The sequence below is a fragment of the Pelophylax lessonae genome, assembly GCF_965119305.1.
Source record: "Pelophylax lessonae genome assembly, chromosome: 2".
NCBI lineage: Eukaryota > Metazoa > Chordata > Amphibia > Anura > Ranidae > Pelophylax > Pelophylax lessonae.
In genome coordinates this window covers 176399363-176411770 of record NC_138769.1, presented here as the reverse complement: position 1 = coordinate 176411770, position 12408 = coordinate 176399363, and the positions used below count along the sequence as shown (strand labels likewise).

The 12408-nt window shown below is 37.3% G+C and overlaps 1 protein-coding gene across 1 annotated transcript in view; it reads right to left on the bottom strand.

The window, feature by feature from the left end:
* Positions 1-12408, bottom strand: part of LOC309547833 (organic solute transporter subunit alpha-like) — a 52957-nt gene that overhangs the window by 28074 nt on the left and 12475 nt on the right. Inside the window, exons 2-5 of the mRNA XM_082247839.1 lie at positions 9148-9299; positions 5522-5595; positions 4902-5060; positions 1178-1289 (exon numbers count right to left, since the gene is read on the bottom strand). Coding sequence (XP_082103965.1) covers positions 1178-1289; positions 4902-5060; positions 5522-5595; positions 9148-9299 — 497 coding nt within the window. The remainder of the gene's footprint in view (positions 1-1177; positions 1290-4901; positions 5061-5521; positions 5596-9147; positions 9300-12408) is intronic.

Here is a 12408-nt window from a genome sequence, read left to right as displayed (position 1 = left end):
TAGGTCTTATTTTCGGGGAAACACAGTACACACTACTTAGGTCCTCAAGCTTTATTCTACATACATTTAAAGGACAGACCAATATGAAATAACATTGAAAATGCTAATTATAAGGGTCTGGGGGTTTACTCTATACTCTGTTATGTTTACTCAATCAAATTTTGAGAAAATCATTGATAATGTAGAACATTTCAGGTATTAGTTTGATACCATCAAATCAGAGAGAAGTGAATTCTTATTGTTTGCGCTGAATTAGTGCAGGATTTCTTATTGAATAATTATGTTTAATACTAAAAATAGAGATATTTAAATATTGAAGACAGAGAACAAAACATTGATTTTGGTAAGATTTGTAGATGACTGAGCAGCCAGGGGAACAACTTAGGGGTCTTTTACACTTAGCCGCTCTACTTTTCAGTTTTTCCAGATCTAAACATTACAGATTGGAGGTAACCTGATTTAAATGGACACAAGTCCATTTACATCCAGTCACCCATAGAGCTATAACGGACAAAAATCTGACATCTGTCCCATTCAACTCCGATTCAGCAGGGGATCTGCTCACGGATCCCTGGCTGAACGGAGCAGAGCGACTCCATGTGAAAGAGTCCTTACAGTGAAAGAGTCCCTCTATATGGAAATTGGCCTGCTCATCTTAGAGCAACTGGAATTTATGAAGATATTCCTAGACTTCTTTGACCGTTTGATAAGACATTTTGTTGATGTTTGTTAAGTAGTATATATATATATATATATATATATATATATTTTTTTTTAGGGGGGGGGGTACAATATTTATTTTGAGGGCTACGCTATGCATAAATAAGCCAAATATTCAATCTTGTTAAGTGTTGGATAAACAGGACTGAGCTGGTGGTGCAAGAAGCTCACTATACTTAGCAAAAGTAATAGTTGGGTAGATAAATACATTTTTATATCAGTCTAAAACTAAAGGAACAGGTCCTCTTTAATTTTAATTAGATGCAGAAGCCAGTCACTTACCTACAAAGCAGCTTTACTAACCACCGGTTTCAATGAGCCCAATGATAAGCATTATTTTAAATCTTTAAAATTAAATTAAATGTTTCCAAACAGAGCTTAACACACAGGAAAACCAGGGTGCCACAAAGCACCATTTTTTGTTTAGCCTTAAAATATCTCCTAGTAAATTACTTACATCACCAAGTATGAAATTTCCATTAGTCCAAAGAACAATTTGCAAAAACATAAGTAATGGCCTTAACAGTGCGTACTGAAAGGTACCCAACTTCAAGACAAATAAGGTAACCCTGTAAAAAAGGGAAACAAAGACAGACTTGCATTTATTATTTTTGGTCTTTTTTTTATTCATAAGGCTAGCATACAAAATAATTTACATTTTTGTACAACTAATACATTTTGAAGCTTTGTTTCCATTTTGTTTTTGAGTAGGAAAGCAGAAAATAAAAAGGTAGAAAGAACAATTAAACAAGAAAACGAGGAAAAAGAATTGTATACCCAGGTATGGTTACATAGTTAGTCAGGTTTAAAAAGTCCTTCTAGCTCAACCAATAGAAAAAAAAAACAATGAAATAGAATAAATAAATAAAAACCTCCATATGCAAAATCCAATTCCCACAGCTGATCCAGGGGAATGCAAAAAATTTAAATTTGCTCAATCAGGGGGAAAAATAAATTCCTTTTTGAAAAGAGAGGTCTGGGCATGTAGGGCCTTTACAAGATAATTTAGAATTTCTTCCTAGGGATAAAGAGAAGGCAAATTTATTAAATACTTTTCTCAGCTTGATGTATAAAAAGGAAAATGGGGAGTTTAAGTCTATAATGGGTATAGAATTAACGTAGCCCACAAAAGAACCCCAATGGCTCTAAACTGGTATGGTCAAGAACCATTTAAAAAAATAAATAAATGTGAATAAAGCACCTGGACCAGATGACTTACACCCACATGTCCTCAAAGAGTTGAGCTCTGTTATTTCAAAGCCATTATTTCTAATTTTTAGAGACTCTAATGATTGACCTGGTACCACTAGATTGGCACAAGACCGATGTGGTGCCTATATTTAAAAGGGGTTCAAAGTCTTTACTTAACCACTTACCGACCACCTCACATATAAGTATGGAGGCAGAATGTCGCTCCTATACTGGATCACGTACCTAGTACATGATCCAGTACCTCCGGGGATTAGTCACAGCACAAGCCGATCAACGGGTGTCGGCGGTCATCCATTGTTCGGCGAGGAGGAAGACAGGACAGAGCTCTGTGTATGTAAACAATACAGAGCTCTGTCCTGTCACCGGGGATGTACTGGTTTTTGTTTCCCTGCAAAGCATGGAATAAAAATCAACAAATTCCTTAGTAAAAACACCTCACAGTAAACACACCAAGCACTGTTAGGCACACATTTAGCAGTTTGATCACCCTAGATGGTAACCTCTTCCCAGCTAGTGTCATGAATACGGTGACAGTGCATATTTTTAGCACTGATCACTATATTAGTGTCACTGGTTCCCATAGTGTCAGACTGCCAGCTGATCGCTGCCATTACTAGTATAAAAAAAAATATAAATACAAATTCCATAGTTTGTATACGCTTTAACGTTAATGCAAACCAATCAATATACAGTTATTGGGATTTTTTTTTCCCAGCATATGTAGCAGAATACATATTGGTCCAAATTCATGAAGAAATTTGATTTTTTACATTTTTTTTATTGAATATGCTTTATAGCAGAAAGTAAAAAAAATATATATTTTTTTTAACTGTCTTTTTTCATTTATAGTGCAAAAAAATAAAAACCCAGCGGTGATCAAATACCACCAAAAGAAAGCTCTATTTGTGGGAAAAAAATGATATAATTTTAATTTGTGTACAGTGTTGCATGACCGTGCAATTGTCAGTTAAAGTAACAAAGTAACACAGTGCCAAAAAGCAAAAAATGGCCTGGTCATGAAGGGGGGTCCATTTTCCAGAAGGCGAGTGGCTAAAAACTACAGCCCAGTTAGTTTAACTTCTATAGTTAGGAAGATTCTTGAGAGTTTGATAAAAGACCACATTGAAGAGTTTTTGCTAGAGAACAATATTTTTAAACAAAAGATTATGGATTATTGAAAGATCAAAGTTGTCAAACAAACCTGCATTCCTTTAAAGAGGAAATAAGTAAAAACTTAGACAAAGGAGTTTCTAAAGAAAACAAATTAACATAGTTAAAGACTCCATAGAGAAAGATATAATATTGCCCTTGTATGAATCATTACTAAGACCTCATTTGGAATATGCAGTTCAGTATTGGGCACCAGTTCTCAAAATTGTTATTAGAGAACTGGAGAAAGTACAGAGGAGGGCAACCAAACTGCTATGAGGCATGGAGGAGCTCAGCTATGAGGAAACATTAGCTCAACTGAATGTATTCTCTCTTAAGAAGAGGTGATTAAGGGGGGATGTGATCATCATGTAAAAAAAAAATTGTTGGTCCATATAATAAACTTGGTGTAGAGTTATTTATACCAGAGGACAAGGCCGCACTCTTTACAATTGGAAGAAAAGAGATTTAATCTCCATATATGGAAAGGCTATGAATATGTGGAATAGAAGCCCTCAAGAATTAGTTCTGGCCAGCTCAGTGGGTATGTTACAAGTTATAAAACATATAGACTGATAAGTAATCAGTCAAATGTATTGCAATTAGAGATAAAGTCAGCAAGATCATATACAGCCTTTGGTTTTGTTTTAGTAAACCAGTCTTTCTTAGTTGAAGGGTTTTGTCAAAAGTTTAACAAATGTAGTTTGTTTTATTTGATGTTAAAATGATTATAGTTTTGCATTTTATTTCTAATCACCAATAGCTAAGCAAGTAAAGTTGTGTTTTGGTGCATTGGGTTTGTGTGTCATGCAGTAACATGCATTGTGTCAAATGAATGCAATTCCAGTGCATCAAGCTTGCAAACATAGATATGCGATAGTAACACAGTAGGTAAGATTAAATAAAGACAATAGCCTTTCCAGTTCAACCTGTGTTGTGTGTCAGTGTCGATAATCATTTCCCATATCCCTGTATATTGTGTTCTTTAAGATGCACGTCCAAGAGTCCTTTAAAAATATCAATACTCTCCGCTGACACCACCAATTGTGGAAGAGAGCTCCACATCCTCAATGCCCTGACAGTGAAAAACCCCCTACGCAGCTTAAGGTTAAACCACTTCTCCTTCAATCTCATTGTGTGGCTCCATGTCTTCTTACACTTCCTTAGACTGAATAGTTTTTTTCCTACGCTGGTATCACCATTGAGGTATTTGTAAATCACTATCAAGTCCCCTCCCAAGCGTCTCTTCTCCAGCGAGAACAAGTTTAGAGCCTGTAGTTGTTCCTCATAATTGAGGTCCTTCAGTCCCCTTATTAATTGTGTTGCCTTTCTCTGGACTCTCTCCAGCTCCAGCACATCCCTTCTGAGGATTCGTGATCAGAACTGGACAGAATACTCCAGATATGGCCTGACCAGAGTTTTCTTGAAACGGTGCACTACCAAGCATGGTAGTGCATTAGCATGAGTTTAATTTCAGGTTGTTGGCAAGGTATGTTTTGGTGCCATTAAAAATGAATGGTATAGCATTACAAATGCATGTTACTGCATCTCAATTGTATGAATAGACCCTAAAACTCCTGCTTTTTGCAGTTTACCTGTAGTTTCAAAGGGAAAAAGTTTTGTACAGCAAAATGCCTGTAAACACATAATACCTGGCTGCAATAATGTGACTTCTGATGTATAAACCTGCACAAAATATTTCCTTCTTTCCGTCCTTCTCATAAAACATTATAAAAGGTTCACTTAAAAATTGCAGATAAATATGCATTTTGGAAAGAAATTGTGAAGAGGCCCTGAGGGAACATACATGTTTATCTCACCTGTTAATATTTGTGTGGGGAAAGCATAGACAACAACAGCAAAGTGGCCCAGTGCTGATTTTAAGTTTTTGTGCCCCGAACCTCTTGAGGAATTCTCTTCTGCCACCACATTCAGTTACCAACATAAGTTGAAACTTGTGTATAACAACAGCGAGAAACCTTTAATAAGAGAGAATAGAACAATTGTTGGGGTGCCATAACTATGTAAAAAAACAAAACAAAAAAACCTATATTAAAAAAGAAAAAAATATATTTAACACCTTGGCCTCTGTTTACTTTTCAAACTGCCCTGATGCTGCACATGTGATTAGTTATGACACCAGTCATTGGATGATTGACAGTTCAGTTGAGAGCACACACAAATGTGAAAGTTACATTTCCAGCATGTGCCGGGAATGAAACTGTTTTTTTTTTTTTTTTTTTAAACTGTTAAATCAATGGGTTTAATTCCACTTTAAGTAAGTTAGCTCTTGTAAGTGAAAATTGAACGTGGAAAAGATGTAATAGAAGGGAATTTCTCTTCAATAATACAATGCGCTCCTGTAACACTGACTGTAGAAAATGCAAGACAATATTACTAAGAATATTCCTGTATATATAAAAGCCCCTCCTATACATACACAGAAGCAGTGAAGTCTGTGAACATAGAACTCCTTGGAATCCACATTCCCACACATGATGTTGTAGCAATTATCTGCAAACACAATGACAAGAGAGTTCATTTTAAATGCATACATGGAAGCAATTAGACATCTTACATTTTATGAAATTTAAAATTAATGTATATGGTTTAATGATCACTGTGGGTATGTGCCTATTAGGGGCATAATATTTCTACTCCAATAGCATGGAATTGCTATTAGCCTAAGGACTAAGACCACATAACACAGAGCGTAGTGTACTTTTTTAACCACTTCCCACTCTACGACGTCATATGACATCATGGACTTTGAGAGGGGATATCTTCTTTTTCAGCTGCCGATTCCCTGCACCTTAAAAACCATCATAGCCGCTGTTCAGCCACTTGATTGTTTTTACAGGCGGCGGGAGGGGACATTCCCCCCACCTCCTGCCCTCCAGTGCTTCTACCGGTTTGCTGGTGCGATCGGCGAGCTGGAGAAGAAATTGACCGGCTGCGGACATTTACCATAGAGCTGACCTTTGGAGGCTGGGCACAATGTGATGACATCACATCCAGCCTTGGAAGTTGTAAACAATGCTGTTACCTTGGCTGGGAAGAAAAAAAAAAATATTATTATTTTTTATTTATTTTAGGCTTTCCAGCCTAGAGGAGACATTTGGGGACTTATAGACTCCAGATTTCTACAAAAAAGGACCTGTCATGCCCTATTCCTATTACAAGGGATGTGTACATTCCTTGTGATAAAAAAAAGTGATTAAAAAAAATAAAATGTAACGGGAAAGTGTCAAAATATAAAAAAAAAAAAAAAATTTAAAGCTCCCCCTTCCCTGCGTGCTCGCAAGCTGAAGCAAACGCATATTTATATCACTCCTGCATATGTACACGGTGTTCAAACTACACATGTGAGGTATCACAACAAACGTTAGAGTTAGCCCTCCTCTTTAACTCCAAAACGATAACCTGTGAACATTTTGAAAGTGTCGCCTATGGAGATTTTTAAGTACCGAAGTTTGGCGCCATACCATGAATGTGCGCAATTTTAAAGAGTGACATGTTAGGTATCTGTTTACTCGGTGCAACATCATCTTTTGCATGGTGCAAAAAATCAGGCTGACTTTACTGTTTTGTTTTTTTTAATTCATAAAACAGTTTTTTCGCACCAAAACATGTTTGAAAAATTGCTGTGCAAATACCATGTGACATAAAAAGTTGCAACAACAACCATTTTATTCCCTAGAGTCGCTGCTAAAAAAAGCATATATATATATATATATATATATATATATATATACATATATATATATATATAATGTTTAGGGATTCTGAGTAATTTTCCAGCAAAAAAATGATGATTTTTACATGTAGGAGAGAAGTGTCAGAAATGGCCTGGGTGGCAAGTGGCTAAATGTCTCAGTGGGTTGGTATATATAGGCCGAACAACCTTCCAATAATGTATTAGAAAAACAAGCCCAAAAATATGGTTTATACATTCCTTTAGAGTAAACAGGAAGATTTTTCTTCCTTGCATGATAAAAAATAGTAACGAGCATTAATCCTAAAGAAAGTTCATTGACATATCATATAAAAAACTTTACAGGAAATGTGAAGATCAGGTCTTTGACCTAGATTGTATGGTTTTGGAGTTCATATATTGAATAGGAATGTATATTGAATATTGAAAATATAAAGAATAAGAATTAGCTTAATTCAAATTGATAGTCATTTTTAAAATTAAAAAATAGAAGTGGCGCCTTAGAGAAGGCACCTTAAAGTCAAGTGCCTATTTTCGACAGAAAGCACCCTACTGTGTGCCTCCTTGACCCTGGTTTCACTGTGTTTCATACTTCTAGACTCTAATGTTAGGACTTACCAGAAAAACCAGTACCTTTCCCATTTCAACAAAAAAATGTTCTTATTGGCCACTGAGATGCTTACCTAGAGGAAAATGGCTTAGTGCCACATTGAAACCAAGGTTAACCAGGCACACAAAGGAGGCTTCCTGGATTTAAAAAAAACCCCTTTAATAACATACATTTTGTTGGATTTTTACATTTAGGCCCATGCCCATGCAGTGTAAAGACACTATGCTGTTCTGGTGTCCCGGATGTCCTAGATCTGCATACAGCCGCCTATAGACATAAATGGTTGAAGGTGGCTGTATGCAGTTATTTGTGTTATTTGGGGGGCAGTATGCAGCTCTACAACATCCTGGAAAATATTTTTGCTGTGCGGGCAAATGCGCTCATGTGCATATAGCCCTCAAGAGTAGCTCCAGACTCCCCCCCTCCAAAAATGTAAAGTCAGCAGCTAGAGTATTTGTAGCTAATATTAGGGCACTTACCTGTCCGGGAATCCACTCACCCGAGCCAATTTTTCAATCAGCTATCAGATGCTTACGTAGCCATCTTGACTAAGGGAAACCGTCAGTGAAGCATTGTGGCTTCACAGCCGGTTTCCTACTACGCATACGTGAAGCGCGCTGTGGGGGAAGGAAGGGGGACCAAACTTCCAACTCAGTTCCCTGTGGCTAAATGAGCCGGAAGTGGGAGCAGGTACCTGTCAAAACCAGGTACCTGCTCCCCCCCCCCCAAAGGTGCCAAATGTGACATCAGAGGGGGGAGGAGGCAGACAAGCTGAGCTTCCCCTTTTGGATGGAGCTCTGCTTTTCTGTTTATGGGTGGCTGTAAGCAGCTCTAGGACATCCAGGACACCAGAAAAAAGAAGTGTCTTTATGATGCCCAAAGTGCACACTTTACAGATTTTAAAACCTAAACGTCTTAACCCTTTGCTGCTTGGCCAATTTTTTTACATTTTTTTTCACACATGTTAAAATGCTAATTTTTGGGCTAAAGGATATTTATAATACCCAACACATGTTATATTTATTAAAGCACAGGAACTGTACAACAAAAAGATGGTAGGTGGGAATTTTTATGTTGGGATTTCCACCCCCCACAGAAGTGATAAGGAAACTTTACAGGCCCCTAATTACGTTTTGATTACAGCACGGAGTCCAGAGATTAATTTAAAATCAATTAAATGACTGCTATTGTTTTTTCCCTTTTGATACCATTACATGTAGGGCAGGTCCTTGGCAGGGTTAAAGTAAAACTCAAGTCAAAACTTTTTTTTATTTTTGGATTCGGTATGGAAGGGTATGAATCTTGCCCTATGCCCTTTTGGGCAAAGTCTCCTCTTTCTGTCACTCAACAGGAAGTGAATAGAGATATCCCCAAAGTGAGTTGAACGCTGAGCAGGTGTCCCATTGGGAAGACATCTCCCTACCTCCTGTTCTGATGACAACCACATATTTTTTTTAATAGTTTTGGATTTTAAATCAATTTCTGTTCGGTAGCTTAGATCACCAGGACAAACCATGAGGATGGATGTAGACAGCAATAAAAACTTTCAAAACTTTTCCACTATGTAAAACAAGAAAAACAAGAGTATGAACTGAAATGACTCAAAATTACATGGCTTATATGCCTTGTTGATCAGACTTGTATCTTCTGGAGAGGGAATGCTTTTTTAACTTTGGTCAACTCTACCTTGTGTGTAACCTTAAAAAAGGGCTTACAGTGTAATGATATCAGTTGTACTTACTGGAGCACCAGCATTGACCCAGATGAGCACAGATTTTTTGGTTCCAGGGATTTTGTTGTACAAATAATATGCTTCTTCTATGAACACTATTACTGCAACTACTGACATAAATGTTAGAATAGCAAACAGCAACTGTCCAGTGAGGTCAAGTCCTAGAACAAAAAAAAAAAAAAAAAGGTTAATAATAACCCATGTAAATATAAGCAATTGTAATAGTTTCTGGTTACACATGTGATTATTTAGGCAAAGTAATCATTTTCTCACAGGCATTAACTTAGAAAAGATTATTTTCTGTAGTAATAATTTTATTACTTTAAAAGCAGGGTGGAGTTACTAGTGAGGTGGTGCATCAGAGTAGCAGAACCATGGAGAGCTCCAGCAGACGGTGGTTAAGTGAGCCACGTGTCTTCCCCTAGCACATGGGTGCTCAACCCGTGGCCCTCCAGCTGTTGCAGAACTACAAGTCCCATCATGCCTCTGCCTTTTGGAGTCATGCTTGTTTAACTGACAGCCTTGCAATGTCTCAAAGGACTTGTAGTTTTGCAACAGCTGGAAGGCCACAGGCTGAACACCCCTGCCCTAGCAGGTGGGCCCTAACTCTTTTAGGAGAATAGTTCTGCGATTGCAGTGCCGGATTATTGAACTGGTGGAAGAGAAGTTAAAATTTGAATATTTTCCCCTTTTTTGGGCCCTTCAATGTCATTTTACCATTCAGTATAGTAAGCAGAAAAAGCAAGTTTTCTGACTGAACATTTCAATAATAGGGAAGTTTGTATGAGTAGGATACAGTGGGATTGCTTTACCAAAACTGGAGAGTGCATAATCAGTTTCCAGTTTTTTTATTTTTTTTATTACCAAAGCCTAATTGAACAAGCTGAAGTTAAACGCTTAGTGGCTACCATGCACAGCTGAACCAGTTTTTGCACTCTCCAGTTTTAGTAAATCAACCCCATTGTATGGTGTGAAGGGTCTATATACCCCTGTGGGATCTTGTGAACAGTGAAGACAGGTGTACTGGTGTATTTTCCGCAGGCCCTCAGGATCTCAGGCAGAGCATGGAGGATTCCACTGCTGATGTAGAGTTAAAGAGATAGGCCGGTGGAAGATTTGGACATGTCTTTCTACAAATGCACATGAACCAAGTAAACCACCCATGGACTATGAGGTTGCCAAGGCTTTGGGACACATTTCTCTACACAACCTGGCAGACCCTGGAGGTCGCAGTATGGTGACAAATACCCCAGCTACAAGGAAGCGGTGACCCAACTGCTCAATCTCATAATTTACAGTAGGCCCCCTGGGGTGGAAACTGGCTTATCAAATGCCACTTGGGGGTGCTTTATGTATAAACATTGGGGTATAAATGTGTGTTTGAGTTGCCTACAGCCCCAAGTAAAAAGTTGCTGTATACTGCACAGATACCTTCTTAAAAATTTAAAGTTTAACTCCACCTTCTGGACAAAATAATAAAAAAATTTGAATTGCGATATGCATTCTTAGAATCAATGGATTTCTTTTTAAAGGATGGTGACCATGCACTTTGTAGCCTGTTATTGATTTAAATGAGGTTGTACAATTACAATGTATTGTGTATAGTCCGTTTAAAGCAACCATAAAAGCTAAATTCTGTTTATATAGCCTCAATTAAACTTAACAAAACTGTGTAAAGCAATGTGCCAGATTTTATTTCTACTAAAATGTATCTAATGGACACCAAGTGTAATACAGAAAGGGTCAATTGCAAACAATTGCAATGCTAAATCATAAATAAGTTCATGTCACAAAGATCATTGCTTTGGTTCCTATTGTGCTGATGCTTTATGTGATAATTGCAGATTTTCTGCACAGAGTAAGCTTTTAGCATTGCCCACTTTCATGGGTTTATGGATTTTTTTTCTAACAGGTTTCTTCTGCATTATGGTTGCTTGTTTTTTATCTGACACCCAAACTAGATTAAGCATTAAGAATCCATTCCCTACCTAGTATTTGTATGATAATATACACGTTGTAGTGTGTAATATAGTATCAACAAATCTTTTTTCATTAGATGTTTTTATGAAAATTCCCTGTTTCTTTATGGCAACCAATCCTCACATACAGTTATCATTATTATTAGTATTAATATTTTATTGTATTTGCTCTGAACTGTTTTATATTGTAGCACATTACAGCATATTATATAGAAAAAACACATGCATTGTAAGAAAAGTAAGTACTCTTTTTACATCTATGGCCTCGTTCACACCTGAGCGATTTTCAGTTTGAAGCTGGTAGCTCTAAACGCTCTCAAACGCCTAACAAGCCAAATCCCATTGATTTCAATGACTCTTGTTCACATATGAGTGTCCTGTCGCCTGAATCAAAAGGTATGCCGCTCAAAATAGTACATGATCTTCTTTTTAGTAGATTACTAGCTTTTTTTGCCTCATATACTTTAATAGAAATGCCTGAAAATAAGTGACTTGAGCATTTTAACAAGCATTTTGTCGCTGGTTTTCTGCTAAAACAGCAGCTCTCCACCCCTAATTCCCTCTCCCTCTCCTCCCTCTAGTGTTTTCTATTGGCTAAACAAAAAGGGGTGAGGTTATTAAACGCTTAAAAAAAGCTGCAAAAACATTTGAAAAGATGCAAAAAACTATTGTAAAAAAAAAGAGAAAAAAAAAAAAAACTTGTTAAAAGCTGCAAAAAATGGTTAAAAAGCCACCTGAAAAACACCAGTAAATTGCTACGCTCAGATGTGAATAGAGCCTATGTGTTTTGGTGCATGGCAGGAATAGTATTTATTTTAGATGCTTTTTATATGCTTTGTCATTTAACCCTATGTACTGTGCATTTTTCAGAAACCTGCACCAAAAACACAACAAACAGGATTTTAATTCAATTCACCACAATGCCCTGTCAAAAGGATTGTAGTTCATGTCAGTACTGCTTCTCTGCCAAATGGAATGCAAAAACAGCTCTAGTCAGGTCCCCTGCAGGTCAGAAGGAAGTTTACTGCAAGCAAGAGCAATGTGCAGCAATTTGAGACGCCTAGGCAAAGATATCAGCTCCAAAATTCAGACTCCCACTTCTGGGAGTGTCAGATTGTAAGACTTCCAGAACGCCCGCCCCAATCTCATGCTCTGCCTGTCAGCACCTATGTCATTGCATATCTCCCAACTTTATGAGATGGGAATGAGGGACACCTATTAGCAAAAGTATGTAGGCATAGGACATATCCCTGCCATGCCCCCCTTAAAGGAGAATTGTACAAAAAAAATG